Raw genomic sequence first — 15247 nt, 5'->3', positions numbered from 1 at the left:
TTTTGCATGGCTCAATGAGATTATCTCTCTTCTGAATTTAAATGAGTATCAACCAGCCCTGGTGCTTGTTTACTGGACGTTTCAGGAATCAATCTAGTGCATCCGCATACAGACCAAGACGATAGACGTTGAATCCTGTGAGGATGCAAGTCTGTGCCAAGACTAAAACTATACACAAATCAGGAGGGCAATAAAAACATGTCTGTATAGAGACCAATAATAAAAACATGGATCCCTGTTGGGATGCAAAAATCTTTAATTTTTTTTCAACACTCATTTAAGAACAATATTTATTACATCTACCATTTGCTTTTTAGCCATTTATAATGCAGTAAGTTCAGCCATACTCAATGGAATAAACAATGGCACCAGTCCAGATAAACTCCATATCCTCCATCTATTTGGCTGGCTTCATTCATATATCCAAGCCAATTCAGCATTGCTTCCAACTGCAGTACACATTGTTTAGGAATTTTTTTGAAAAAATGATTATTGAAAGAACTAAGTCACCAGCATATCAACTTCTTCTTGCAGGCCTGAAATCAGAACTTTGCGGAGTATCACTGGGTAACATGAAGCCAGCTGTCTTCAGCACCCTGGGTAGGGAGAAAAGAATATTGACCAAAGCCATCTGCAATAAAAATCATTAGGTCAGACCTCAACTTCACATCTTAAGATGCAGAAAGACAGGTCTCTGATTGCCTGGGTTCATGAAGAAAGTTACTTAGATATCTATAAGCTTCTAGTGCTCATGGCATTATGTCCAGCATTAATTACTGCGTCAAAAAGGAGGAAAGAAATGAAGAAGAAAAAGTTCAGGAAATATTTCGCTTTTCTAACTGCGAAAGGCCATTAACTGGGAATAGAACACTGTAACTTTCTGTTGATTGGACTAACAAAGTTAAATTTGCTTAAATCCTGTTTCATTGGCAGCTGATATTTTCTGGTTTTACAGCATTTTAATAGGAATACAAAAAGGAAGACTTGCTAGGTACTAAATTCATCAGATATCATCTTGATAAAAAAAAATATAGGTCCACCTAAAAAATACAAGGCACAAATGAATTTTCTTTCTGTTTTCAAGTTAAAGTATATATCAGTAATGAGTTGACACTGACATGCCAAAAGTAGTCCCTAAACGTTGTTAGATTGCTAAATCAAACTTTGAAAGGCAAAACTGATTAGATTAAGAACATATGAAGGACGGAAATAAGTACAGGAGTTGGCCACTGTGAATTCAAAATAGAAAGTCTAGGCTGCTGTTAAGATACAGGTGCACAGGTAGTGAATTATGGATGGTATCTTGATCAGGAAGCCATTCTGCAATAGCGAGCCAGCCCACTGCTACTCATTCTTAAGAGGGAGTTATGGTCGCGCTCAGCATTATGACATAATAGCAAAGCTGGAACTCTAAGATAGCGATCATAAGGGCCGTTAATAATTTGTTTTTAGTTCCTAATCCAAGGATGCTGAGGTTAATTATATTTCTCCTCCTGTCCTGCCAGAAAACTGCATACCAAACAACTAAACCTTTATGGGAGCAGTATAGTTATTAAAGACCAGTGTTACCATTGTAAACACAAAACATTTTCACATATTTAACGCTAACATGGGGTGTGAAATTGTTTTTGATAGCTGACTCAGATTACTTGAAGTTTTGCCTCTTCGATTTGTGACCTTTTATTTTTATCTCAGTTCAACTGGGGTTGTGGGGAGCCAGGTGGGTAACAATAGATTGCACATCTGTTGTATGACGCATTTGGCAGTGCATTCAACATTATGGAATAGCTGTATGTTTTCTTTTAATAGCTGGATACTTCACAGCTGTTCCAGGATACAAATTTGATTGAAAGCTTCCTCAAAAATAAAACTATTAATGACTAAGGAATAAATTTGTTTTAAGTCCATACTTACTAAAAGAGATGATCATACTGATTTTCTCAGTATTTAATGATGTTAGGAATAGTGTGACAAATATAGGAGAGAAACAGACACACCAGCCCTATTGTCTAGGTGTTGACATAATTGAGCATTCCCAAGGGTGTAAACTGAAAATGTTTTTTCCTGACTATTGTTCAAAGGAAAGGCTTTAACCAGCACAAGCTGCTGTGAAAGAAGTCAGCGAGTATCACAAGGAGACTGTTTGTTACCATCCCATAGCCGGAAATCTATGAAAAGAATTGAGTGACTTAAAGAGGATGTGTGTGAAGGAAGCTCCATTATTGAGCATCTACCATCTCTCATCCTCCACCCACTTCCCTATCACGCATTCAATCCGCAGAATTGTTCAGATACCATTCTCAATCACAGATAATACTCAAACTTTTATTCTGTTCAGTGTTATTTCCACATCAGATGTCCCTTTCCATTCCCTATTGATCTACTTATAAATTAATTCCTCCTTTCACTTCAAAGAACATAAAGTGTGGAATTTAGCCATAACTCTGTGCTAAATGTTACTCAATTGGCACTTTTAAAGTGTGAAACAAAATTACTGAACAGTAGTGAAAATAGATGAAATTTATTTCAATACTTTGAAATGAATCTTATGATTTATTTTGCATCTGGAAAGCTCTGTGCTCAGCTTTATATCCATTTTCAAAAAGTGAATTGATTAATTGATGAATTGATTAAGATTAATAAAATGCAAATGGCCTCGAACATTTTTACACCCCCTGGCTTGATAGTCAAAGGCACTGTGGTGAATGGGAGATACTTTGGCATGTCCTAATAACTGATGTACATGCATATTCAAAACCTGCCTTGATATTGAGTTGCAGCATTCTCATCACTTTGCCCAATTGTATGAAAATCTGTGAAATAATACGTCAAAGAAAGTTAAGTTCAGTACAATAAATTTAAGGCTGAAATTTGTGGTCCCCAGCTCAGTGGTGAGCCACATGGTCCACAAGCATGAGAGACTGAATTCCTCCCCTAATTATTAATTCGCAAGCATCAAAATTGTACAAACGTAGCATTAAATAAATCCTGTGGTTAATGAAGAAAGCCAAGAATCCAACAGTGTCAGATCAGAACCACTGGAAGTTGATAAAATTAATCATTTATTGGTGCTTGGTTCCCCCACCCCGTCATGTGCCCCATAAAGCACAAAAGAAATGAGATATTAACAATAAAGATTTGTAGAGTTATGAAGGAAATGAATGCTGTACTTGTGGCAGCTCAAATGAAAAAGATCTGAATGCTCAAAGTAGAACATTGTGACTGAGTCACGATGGTCCATGTGATGCCTGGCATCATAATTTGCTCTTTGTTGCATTTTTGATTACTTATATACAAACAGTTTTGTTACTTATTGATACTTCAGCTCAAGCTCAATAGTCCAAATGTTCTCTTAATCTCTTTAAGGAACAGTTTCAACTTACTGTAATATTCAGTGTCCAAAAAGAATAGTGTTTCTTTCCCCCGCCCGCAAATCTGTATCTGCCAAATCATCTGGTATCCTTTGATCAATTATAATTTAAATAACAAAACTGATATTAGCCTTTTAATTCTAGTCTGTTTAATGAGAGTAATGAAAAAAGTTGTCTGTTGCAGTATGAACTTGTATCTCTAGATAATTAGTCTAGGGTGCCATATTGTTGTATAATATCTTAATTATTATATTACTTACGTCCAAATCTCACTCAGAAACGCTCAGATCAACTGTATTTATTGCTATTTTGCAGTCAACTAATCACACATGGGACTGGAGCTTGGGTGCTTCCGAATTGCTATGCTAACTGGATAAATTTGTTAAGTGATCCAGAATGCTAGATATACTCTTCAAAAATATTTCAAAGAACCTTCAGTTTTTTGGTGCCTTGCTTTAGTTTCCTTGCCATGGGCTCCCTGTGCTCAAGTAGAGAGCAGGTAGGTGATCAGTTGTCAGGAGATGAGAACTATTCAGAAAAATGACTCTTTGTAATTTCCGGAGAGAAGTGAGAAAGATATCTTCATCAGGCACACTTGTATCGCACATCATAGCTCAGTGGGAGTCTCTAAAGACCCTCAATAAGGCCTGTTGGAATAGTGCTGACTCTTCAAAGTTCAAAGAAAATTTATTATCAAAGTATGCATATGTCACCTTGAGATTCTTTTTCTTGCAGGTATTCACAGTAAAACAGAAATACAGTAGAATGAATTAAAAACTATGAAAGACAGATAAACAACCAAAAGAATACAAACTGTGCAAATTTTTTAAAAAACAAAACTGTGAACATGAGTTAAAGAGTAATTTACAGTGAGTCCATAGATTGTGGAATCAGTTTAGTGTTGGGGTGAGTGATGGTTGAAGAGTAATAATTACTCCTAAATCAGGTGATGTGGGACCCAAGGCTCCTGTGCCTCTTTCCAGATGGCAGCACCAAGAAGAGAGGGTGGCCTGGGCGGTGGGGTCCTTGATGATGTATGCTGCGTTCTTGTGGCAGTGCTCCTTGTAGGTGTGGTCAATGGTGCTGAGGGCTGTTGTCAAGTACTTTGGAGCTCTCTGGCATGTGATAGGCTTTGCAGAATCTGCTTCTCATAAAAGGTGCTTTCTTTTGCAATTACCAGTGAACTACAACATAGAAGCCAAATACTGACCACTTCCTATCTGGGAATAGTAATCTGCAAATAAACTGACATGTTTTTCCTTTTGTCATTTTTAATTTGCAGTCCAAAAATATGAAATTAACCAAACATTGGTAGGGCAGGTCATTAATGAAAGCTTTTAGCCCATCTATCTGACCACGGTGTTTCTGTTTCGAATCACTTAAGATGGATTTTTCTGATTGTAAACAGAATGAATTTTGCTGTCATCTGGTTTTGAGACAGTCTGTTATCTCTCTATACCAGAGGCTATTTGCCTCCACCATTTTTCCATGAGTGTCATACCACAGAGTAGATTGATTTTAATATTGTAAATTTTGTGCCATTTTCAGCAAGACAAAAGAGAAGCAAAAGGCCCAACCAAAATTAATCTGTAGAGCGGCCAAGGAATTTGGTTCTTGCCTACATTTGAGCTTTCACATGTCCCATTTTACATAAATATAGACATTTCAAGTTTTTCCTTTCTACCATGTATTAAAAGAAAAGTATAGGCATGTCAACATTATATGTAAAACGGGAAAAATCCATCTTATGTCCGCTTTGTCTAATGAGTATGTGAGTCATAAAACTGTCCAAAAACAAATTCAGAGTTGTGTAGAGTTCATTCATTATTAATATTTGATTTACATTTGTTGACCTTGTGTATTAAATAAATCCAAACATTTCATTTTCAAGTTGGACACAGAAAGCAGATAAATAATTTTCACAGACACATCTTCAAAACTGTTTAAGACTTTAGTATTTTTGCCTTGCCCAAGGGTAGAGCAGTACAAACTGCACCTTATACATCATTTCTCACCTTTTGAATGGTGGCAATTTGCTTCAAAATACAGTTGCTCATTTTTAGCTGTGCTTGAAAATTTATGTACTGTTGTACTGCATTTAAATTTCATGAACCTGAAGATCTGAAATAATCTCTTCCTTGTTCTTTAGCTCGACTGGTGGATATATTTTAGACCAGATCACCAGGATTTGTTAATATAAGCTATTAGAGCCAAAATACAATGATAGAGTTAAATTATTGCCCTTTTCTGTGACACCAGTTGGCTAAAAGAAACAAATCATTTGGACTCTTCAGCCTTTATCATTTTGGCCTTAATTCAAAACGCTTACTTTTAAAGCATTAGCAAATTAAAACAAAGTAAGAACAACAGTATAGCTGTCTTGTTCAATCCCAATTCATCAGTCTTCCTGACCAGGCATTGGGTGCACATTCAGACACTGGTAGCACAAAACAAACATATTCTTGGATCCCAAAACAGTCCTTTGAAGGAAACTCCATTTTGTTCTTCTGGTCTAATTGCAGAGATTACATGTTTCATCCAAACCCTTACCTTCATCACTTCCATCCCCTCAAAAGCACCGCAGTAAAAAAAAGTTCCCAATTTTTCCTTAAATGTTATTCTTGGTAACTGACCATTGTTCTCACTTGTTCTCATCTGTATTGCACAGTTGAGAGTCAGTTATTACAGAAATAACTGTTAAGTAAAAGTAGAGAATGTTTTTCATAAACTCAGATAATGCAGCATCTGTGTAAAGAAACATAATTAATAGTTTAGGTTTTCATTACATCTACTTAGAACTTAGTTTTACTTTGAGACCTTTCGTGGTTTAATTTTTATCTTGAGCTAGATGAGATTGAGATTGCTGATGGTTGGGTTTGGAGAGTAATGGGCAGTATGTAGACTGATCCTATCTATGGAACTGTAATCAACCAAGTGGACTTGGAATGTGAATCATACTGACTTCTGGTCTCCTGTTCTTCCCAACAGGCTAAAAACGGGAAAGAATGGGTGACTGGAGTTTGTTGGGCAACTTACTAGAAACTGCTCAGGAGCACTCCACCGTGGTAGGGAAGGTATGGCTGACATCACTGTTTGTTTTCCGCATCCTGGTGTTGGGGACAGCCACCGAGAAAGTTTGGGGGGACGAGCAATCCTTCTTTACCTGTGACACCAAGCAACCTGGTTGCCAGAACGTCTGCTATGACAGGATCTTCCCCATTTCCCACATCCGGTTCTGGGTGCTGCAGATCATCTTTGTGTCTACTCCCACACTGGTCTACCTGGGCCACATCTTCCTTCTGGTACGGATGGAGGAGAAGCAGAAACAGAAGGAGAAAGGCAAACTGAGCAGATACCCCCCTGGAGAAGAGGAAGCATTGATGCAAAATGCCAGTAACATCAAGTGCCCTTCGCTACATGACCAGGGGAAAATTAGATTGCAAGGAGCTATTCTACGAACTTATTTGTTTAATATAATTTTTAAAACTCTCTTCGAAATTGGTTTTATACTGGCCCAGTATTATCTCTATGGCTTCGAGCTGAAACCTCTTTACAAATGTGACTACTCGCCTTGCCCTAACATTGTTGACTGTTACATTTCCCGTCCGACTGAGAAGACGATTTTCATTATATTCATGCTGGCCATGGCTTGCCTGTCCCTACTTTTGAACGTCATTGAAATATGTCATCTGGGAATCAAGAAATGTAGAAGGTCCACCAAGGACAATCGTGTCGCACAAGCTGCCTGTAAGCAGAACGGCACACTGTTGAGTGAGAGAACGGGACCCTGCGCCCCAAGTTACCAGTACTTTGCGAACCACACTCGACCGCAGCTTTACAGTATCCCCCCACTGACAGGACCTGATCCAGTGTGCCACTCTTACAAAGGCAACGTTTCCACTAAGCAAAACCGAGAGAACTTTGCCATAATGGATGACAGGGGTGGGAGTCAGGAGGATCAAATCTCACTCCCCAGCAAGCACATCTCAGTCACCGATCAGAGACGGAACAGTGAAAGAAGCAAAGAAAGCAGCCGCACTAAATCGGATGATTTGACAATTTGAGTCCCGGGCCTGGGGGCATGGAGCAGAATTCTTGAGAAATCATTCCATTTGAACTTTGAGAAAATCCAAAGAATTCAATGAAACCTCCACAGAGATACGGCCAACATGAAAACAAAATCACTTTCTTCGCAATAATTGCTTCAATCATTTTGGCTTGTATTTGTTGTGGGCATGTTTTGCCCTCAGCCGGCTCCCCAGCCCCTTCCCTACCGCCTCTCTCTCCTTCGGGTCCCTCAATTCTGATACTTCCCTTTTCAACCCATTCTTCCTTTTTTTGCTCCCTTGTTTGGTCTCCCCATCTCTCTGATCGGCCACCATTTGCTCAAGCCACAAGGCTGCTCCCCAACCATTCAGGGCAGGTCCCAGATCACAGTCTGTAAGTGAATAGGGCAAATCCCAGAGACAATCTCCATCTGCTTCTCTAAGACAACTTTAGATGCATCCCATAAATGCCCTCACTTCATGGAGCTAATCAAATGCACACCTTGATACATCTCACCAAAGCCTTCAACTCTGCCAACTTCTTCAGATTTATGGATATTCCTTGTCAAATGTGAATGTCTTCATATATTTTTCATTACTGCACACAGACTACATAATATGATGCCAATCACTGGGTTCTCCACAAATCTAGCCCCAGTGCATACCCGGACCAAGCAAAGCTATGACATCATATTGGACATCTTGTCAATCTTCCTCATTGCAATACCTCAGCTCACCTTTAACAATTTCCACACTGTGGGTCAATGGGACCAGGCGAATAATAATTCAGCACAGACTAGATGTGCTGAAGGGTCTGTTTATGTACTGTAGTGCTCTCTAACAACAGCAGAGTTAATCTACAGGATAAATGAGGAAACGTTCAATATTTATTGCTTCCATTCTAAAATCAAGATTACTCTGATCTCAGTCATCAATGTAAGCAACATTTATATCCATGCTATGAATTATTGTTGATTCTTGAAGTCTGGAATAAAATGGGCTTTACATTAATCAACTAGAAGGTAGTCTTCATCAAACTTAACCCACACAAAAACTCTTCGCTGTCAAACAATATCTATAATAAATGGTCAAAGTGAATTACTTCTAGTATCTTATGAACTACCTCTTAGTGTCTACATTCCCAACAGTGTGCCAGCATGACTTTTAGCCAAATGAGAAAAAGCACACAAAGATCTTAAACCTGGCAGTAAGACTGTGGTCTTTGAGAAATGGTGCTGCCCACATGCATCCTTCAGAAACATGGGCATTGTACAGGAGACTCCTCAAAGAACTTCAATGGGAAAATATCACCAATGGTGCCTCTAGACAGTTCTCCAGAGGCATTCAAAGATCAGTATTTATTCCTGGGTGCACTGCTTCAACAGAGGTTTTAAACTGCCCGCTTCAGCGACCAGGCCACATTATCTGCTGCCCAACACTTGTCAAGAGATCTTCAGGAGGACAGAGAAGACACTTTAATGATATTTTCAGAACCTTCCTGAAAAAAAAACTAAACATCTTCTGACTCGGGAAAATGAAGAAACATGTCATAAACAAACACACCAACTCTCTGCAGTGGGAGAACATGAAGAACATGCAAAGACAGCAGGAGGAGTAAGCAAAGAAAAGACGCTCAATAAAGTATTTCTAATCCTACCCACAGCAGAACTCGTTGCTCGCCTTCGAAGTTCACAGAACTAAAGAGGAAGCAAGACCACCCCAGACAGAACAAGCACCAAGCTTTACAGAAAAGGTCACTCTCTCTCCAGATAATCATGTCAACCTGAAACGTTGACTATGCACTTCCATCAATAGGTGCAGCCTGACCTGCTGATTTTCTCCAGTATTACTCCAGATTCCAGCATCTCCAGCCTCCTCTGTCTACTATGACTTAAAGAACAAAATTCCTCTTTTTAAACAGCAATGCATTTTCAAAAGTGCCATGTTTCAAAATTATATGTTCCTATCATATGATAAGTTGAGATATCTAGCCTACTCATATTTTTAAAACTGAAAAAAAATTGAGCCCAAGCTTTAGATACTTTTACAATCCCTCAAATACTAGAGGGCTTATAGAATTATTGTCTTTATGAAAGTGTTCAGGAAAACAAGAATTTCCTGTTGAAGTGGGCAAAATTGGTTTTGTCACTCTTTATTAGAAAGAAATCTTAATACAATGCCGTGATTTGGCATGATTTCCCTGTTTGTGTTATCTGTTGACAGGCAAGTAAAATTATTTGGTACAAGCCTTTCTTACGGCAATTGTTCTTTTGTGATGCTTGATAACAATGCTCAGGAACCGTTAAGGTCATCTGACTTGATTAACCATTTTTTTTTATGTCGCCTCAGCCCGATCTGCCCAACTTCGCACATCCCTTTCTCTTTATTGACCAGGATTTTGCAGTCAGAAGCAAAAATGAGTCCAGTCATTCATCACCTTTGCAGTTGCCCATGGATATTCTATTTCTTTTTGTGCTGGAAACTGTGGTTAGAGTGCTATTTTGGTGCAGAGCTCTGTGTGAACAGAGAATTCTTCTCAACAAACAATGCTGTAGAAACATGAGGCACATGGAGACTGAACCATCAAATGCCCTTCATGTACAAAGAGGTAAGTAAAGATTAGGTAAAAGAAAACATTGATAAGAATTAACTTTTTTGTAATTTAAATCTGAAGGAATTAGATCTCACACACAAAAATTAATTTTCCCTTTTAAAGAGGTAGCGTAGATTAGGATGTTACATTCCATTGTAAAATCACCTTCAATAGAATGGACAAGCCCCAAACTTCCCTGTCAATGTTCAGGTACTATCATGCAAGTGCAGCATCTACAGTTGCATCTTTTAGTTTCAGATTTTTCAGAAGATGCCCCTATAGTAAAGCTTTTGGAAACAACAGGAAGCCCTGACACCATATTCATTATTTCCACATTTAACCAGAACTATATGAACACTGGAAGTTATGCCAATTAAACTTTAAGAATAGCAACACTATTAACTCCAGTACAACTCTCACTGCAAATTCCTGGGCAATATCCCAAGGCCATTTACACTGTCTACATGATGTTGTTTTCAATGGCAATTTATTCTACATGTGTCAACAGATTCATCTTGAATTTCACTTTTTGTATTCCTGTAACTACCCTGATTTGATTCTAAGCATGATTATAACCATACAAAATGTGGTGACATAAAGCATAGCTCATTTCATCAATAAATATGCATGAAATATTGTTCTAGGTATGTGTACACTTCCTACCTACCTGGATTGATTTTGGAAGATGTACTTTACTTTATTGTCACCAAACAATTGATATTAGAGTGTACAATCATCACAGTGATATTTGATTCTGCGCTTCGCACTCCCTGTAGTACAAATCAAATTAAATGTAATAAAAATTTAAATTATAAATCATAATTTAAAATAGAAAAGGGAAAGTAAGGTAGTGCAAGTCAGCTATCCAGGTCAGGATCTGTACAGCAGTCTTATCACAGTTGGAAAGAAGTTGTTCCCAAATCTGGCCGTATGAATCTTCATGCTCCTGAACCTTCTCCTGGAGGGAAGTGGGACAAAAAGTGTGTTGGCTGGGTGGGTCGTGCCCTTGATTATCCTGTCAGCACTGCTCCGACAGCGTGTGGTGTAAAGTGAGTCCAAGGATGAAAGATTGGTTTGTGTGATGTACTGGGCTGTGTTCACGATCTTCTGCAGCTTCTTCCAGTCTTGGACAGGACAATTTCCATACCAGGTTGTGATGCACCCTAAAAGAATGCTTTCTATGGTGCACCTATAAAAATTAGTGAGGGCTTTAGGGGACAGGCCAAATTTCTTCAGCTTTCTCAGGAAGTAAAGGCACTGGTGGGCCTTCTTGGCAGTGGACTTCTTGGTTAGACCAAGTCAGGTCATTTGTGATATTCACCCCGAGGAGCTTTTGACCTGTTCCACCTGCGCACCACCAATGTAGATGGGGTCGTGCGGTCTGCTACTCCTTCTGAAGTCAACAACCAATTCCTTCGTCTTGCTGACATTGAGAAATAGGTTATTGTCTTCGCTCCATGCCATCAGGTTCTTAATTTCCTCTCTGTACTCATCATTACCCAAGATATGGCCTACAATTGATGTACCTCTATATTCCACTTTTCTGCAAACTTGCACTGCCTTAAAGTTAACCATAACCTGGATATTGTGGCCATCATCAAGTCACTAATCTACAAAACCCTGTACTTGGCGAGTGGGGATCTCCTCCCAGTATCTTCCTGCACAATGCCACCTGTGACCTTAATATCAAGGCTTTGCAAAGCTACAGGAGCTCTCAGGTGTGAATCATGTCACATTGGAGGGATCAGAGAGAGTAATGAGACCTAAACCATCGCAAATGCTTGAAATATGAAATAAACCAGAAAATGTTGAAAGCATTCAACCAGTCAGGCAGCAATTGTGGAAGTAAAAAGTGTTAATATCTCAGATTAAAGACCCCTCCTCAGAACTTTCACTTCCATCCACTAATGTTTGGAAACACGAATCTATGAAAGTTATTCAACGTTATCTTTAATTTAAAAATACAAAACTAAAATCTCAAATAGTTAATTAAACTAAACAGAAGAAAACACAAGGCACAGGTAGTTATTTCACAACCATTACTTTCCATTCAAATCGATGGAGCTACTGTCCCTGTGCTGGGATGTCCCAGCACTGATTGAGCAATGATGTACCTCATACACTACTGCTAAATTCCAGCAACAGTCTGAAACTTGAGCACCATTGCAAACATCAGACAACTGCCAATGGCGTTGGAGATTCTGCATCCAGATGTGTGAATCTCAAATTTGATGATACCTCATTGCAACTCAAAAAAACTTCCTGCAACCTCCAACCCAATGTCGTCACCCAGCATTACTTCGTCATGTTATGCTGGTATCTTTCACTTCAGAAGTTACTATTTGTGCATCCATCAGGGCTAATAGATGCACTCATTGCCACTTTACTTCTGAGATATTGGTTTTCTTAATATTCTCCTCTTTCTTTTGGCTGTTTTTCCAACACTTGTAACAGAATCCTACAGAACTGCAGAAATTCACAACAGTTTCTAGAACATGGTTCTCAGGGGACGCAAGGCTTTCAAAGTTATGTGTCAGAATCAGTTAACAGTAAAAGCTGTTGGTGAGTATAAGAGGAATGAAGTGAAGCACTGGAAAACACACTTAAACAATGACACACTTTTCTTGTACAAAAAAAAGGATTCTATGACATGCTTGTGGCTTTCTACATTTAAAAGCCTGAGCATAAATGTAGAACCTCTGGAGCCTTAGGGAAAAAAAGCTTCACCATCCTGGGGTATTGCTATTTGCTTCAGTGGATTGACTGGAATGTGAAAGCACTGACCTGTCTTCTTTTGAATTAAAGATATTTTTGTTTTTTAAAAAAAGTGGGGCCACAGCTGTGTAGCTGTCAGTAAGCCCACCTCTCATCAATAGTTTGAGGTAAGGTGAAGTCCTTGTGGGTTACTGAGAAATAGTTTGAACTTCCCAGCACAGTCATGCTCAACTGCGTTAGAGACTCGCAAAACACTGAAGAGGAATCAGGAACAGGAAACCATGCTTACTTTTCTCTTCCTTCACCCTGCAAATGGAATATTCAACGCGAGTGCTACAGCAGTGAAGCCGTTATCCTGTAGCAGTTCACCGATTGATACTTGATCTCTTTGCCTCAGGACATTTGCTCAGCACACTTCCTTACATTATGGTACGCAGCTGTGAACAGAGAAGGAATTGCAGTGACGCAATCAGCAAGAGATTTGTTTCTGAACTGCGAGATGTAAAAAGACTTGACTTTGTATGCTTCATTTTATTAATATCCTTGCAAAACTCTCACCAACTCAAACCACTTATCTTGGTAATTATATTCAACACTGGCCGTACGTTTCAAGGGATACAAGCCATCTGCAGCAATTTCAGAAGGTGCCTCACCACCACACTTTGCAAAGGAAATTGAGCGTTCAAACCCGATGCTGGTCTTGCCCAGTTATATGCATACTCCTAAAAATCAACTCAAACACTGCTAAGTTTTATCAAACCCATGTACTGAAACCTATGAGAATATTAAATGTATACACTGAAATTGCCTTGCAGTCTCTCATCTCTGTTTTAAAACATGACATTTTACTTTATTTATTGCTTCTGGAAATTAGACAAGTTTAGTTGCTCCATTTAATTACAGAGAGACATTGATAGGATGCAGAAGTGGGCTGAGAAGTAGCAGATGGAGTTCAACCCAGAGAAGTGTGAGGTGGTACACTTTGGAAGGACAAACTCCAAGGCAGAGTACAAAGTAAATGGCAGGATACTTGGGAGTATGGAGGAGCAGAGGGATGCGGGGGTACACGTCCACAGATCCCTGAAAGTTACCTCACAGGTAGATGGGTTAGTTAGGAAAGCTTATGGAGTGTTAGCTTTCATAAGTCAAGGGAGAGAGTTTAAGAGTTGTGGGGTAATGATGCAGCTCTATAAAACTTTGGTTAGGCCACACTTGGAGTACTGTGTCCAGTTCTGGTCGCTTCACTATAAGAAGGATGTGGAAGCATTGGAAAGGGTAGAGGAGATTTACCAGGATGCTGCCTGGTTTAGAGAGCATTATGATCAGAGATTAAGGGAGCTAGGGCTTTACTCTCTGGAGGGGAGGATGAGAGGAGACATGATAGAGGGAAACAAGATATTAAGAGGAATAGATAGAGTGGACAGCCAGCACCTCTTCCCCAGGGCACCACTGCTCAGTACAAGAGGACGTGGCTTTAAGGTAAGGGGAGAAAAGTTCAAGGGGGATATTAGAGGAAGGTTTTTTACTCAGAGAGTGGTTGGTGTGTGGAATGCACTGCCTGAGACAATGGTGGAGGCAGATACACCAGTGAAATTTAAGAGACCACTAGACAGGTATATGGAGGAAATTAAAGTGGAGGGTTATATGGGAGGCAGGGTTTAAGGGTCAGCACAACATTGTGGGCAGAAGGGCCTGTACTATGCTGTATTGTTCTATTCTATAATAACCCTTTGTGACTGTCTTATCATCTAATCCTGAAGTGAAGATGTTGAATTTTCTTTGAATTTCCAGCTTTCTTTAATAAATTTGGAGCATGCCTTTGCCTGCACGTGCCATGCAGTTGTGAAGACCCATTTGGGAGGACAGGAATAGATGGTATCCCCACATCAGTTGAAGTGCTGATTGAGATCCCTCTTCTGCAAAGTACACAATACCAATCTATTCTTCACCTCAGACCTTCACCATTCACACTACCTTCTGCCCTATTCCCACATTTCCACTAACACCATTCTTGTTTAGATGCCACCATCAGCTTGTGTATGAAAATTGTTTAAATTGCAACTAATGCCTTGCACCACAGGACCATGGCTAAGATTAAGAGCACAGTTTATAAAATGTATTCCAACAGTCAAAATATCAAAAAAGAAACAATGTGCTCAGCTGTATCTTTCTGCAACTATGAATGCAATCTCAAAGAATTCAATAATAGAACAATTACCTAAAAAAAAGACTCTCTCAGCGAACAGACAATTGCCCCACCAATGTTGTTCAGGGGGACAAAAAGATATAACTGTACCATAACTAAAGAACCAACTGTAAATCAGATGTTAATAATTTCTTTACAGCATGAGGAACCTGAGGCACAATGAAATGATTTGTGAAAGGAGTTTGAGCAGTGTCATGTGGCACATATATCAGCATAGATTTAAAACAATATCCATTTCATTTGATGATTGCAACCATTTTAAGAACCTTGAGCAACTGTTGCACATCGCAAGTAATATTCAATTTTGTCCTTTTGT

At 39.2% G+C, this 15247-nt stretch overlaps 1 protein-coding gene across 2 annotated transcripts in view; it reads left to right on the top strand.

Annotated features, from left to right (window-relative positions):
- Positions 1-15247, top strand: part of LOC132398017 (gap junction alpha-3 protein-like) — a 40733-nt gene that overhangs the window by 15976 nt on the left and 9510 nt on the right. Inside the window, exon 2 of one of the 2 annotated variants that reach the window (XR_009513506.1) lies at positions 6360-10025. Coding sequence is in view for 1 of the 2 variants with exons in the window: in XM_059976911.1 (XP_059832894.1) it covers positions 6377-7435 (1059 nt within the window). In the remaining variant the exon portion in view is untranslated. Of the gene's footprint in view, positions 1-6359; positions 13516-15247 lie in introns of those variants that run through there. The other variant, XM_059976911.1, reaches the window with a different exon arrangement.

This window comes from Hypanus sabinus, chromosome 8 (genome assembly GCF_030144855.1).
Source record: "Hypanus sabinus isolate sHypSab1 chromosome 8, sHypSab1.hap1, whole genome shotgun sequence".
NCBI lineage: Eukaryota > Metazoa > Chordata > Chondrichthyes > Myliobatiformes > Dasyatidae > Hypanus > Hypanus sabinus.
The sequence above is the reverse complement of the archived record's forward strand: the minus strand, read 5'-3'. Positions and strand labels throughout refer to the sequence as shown.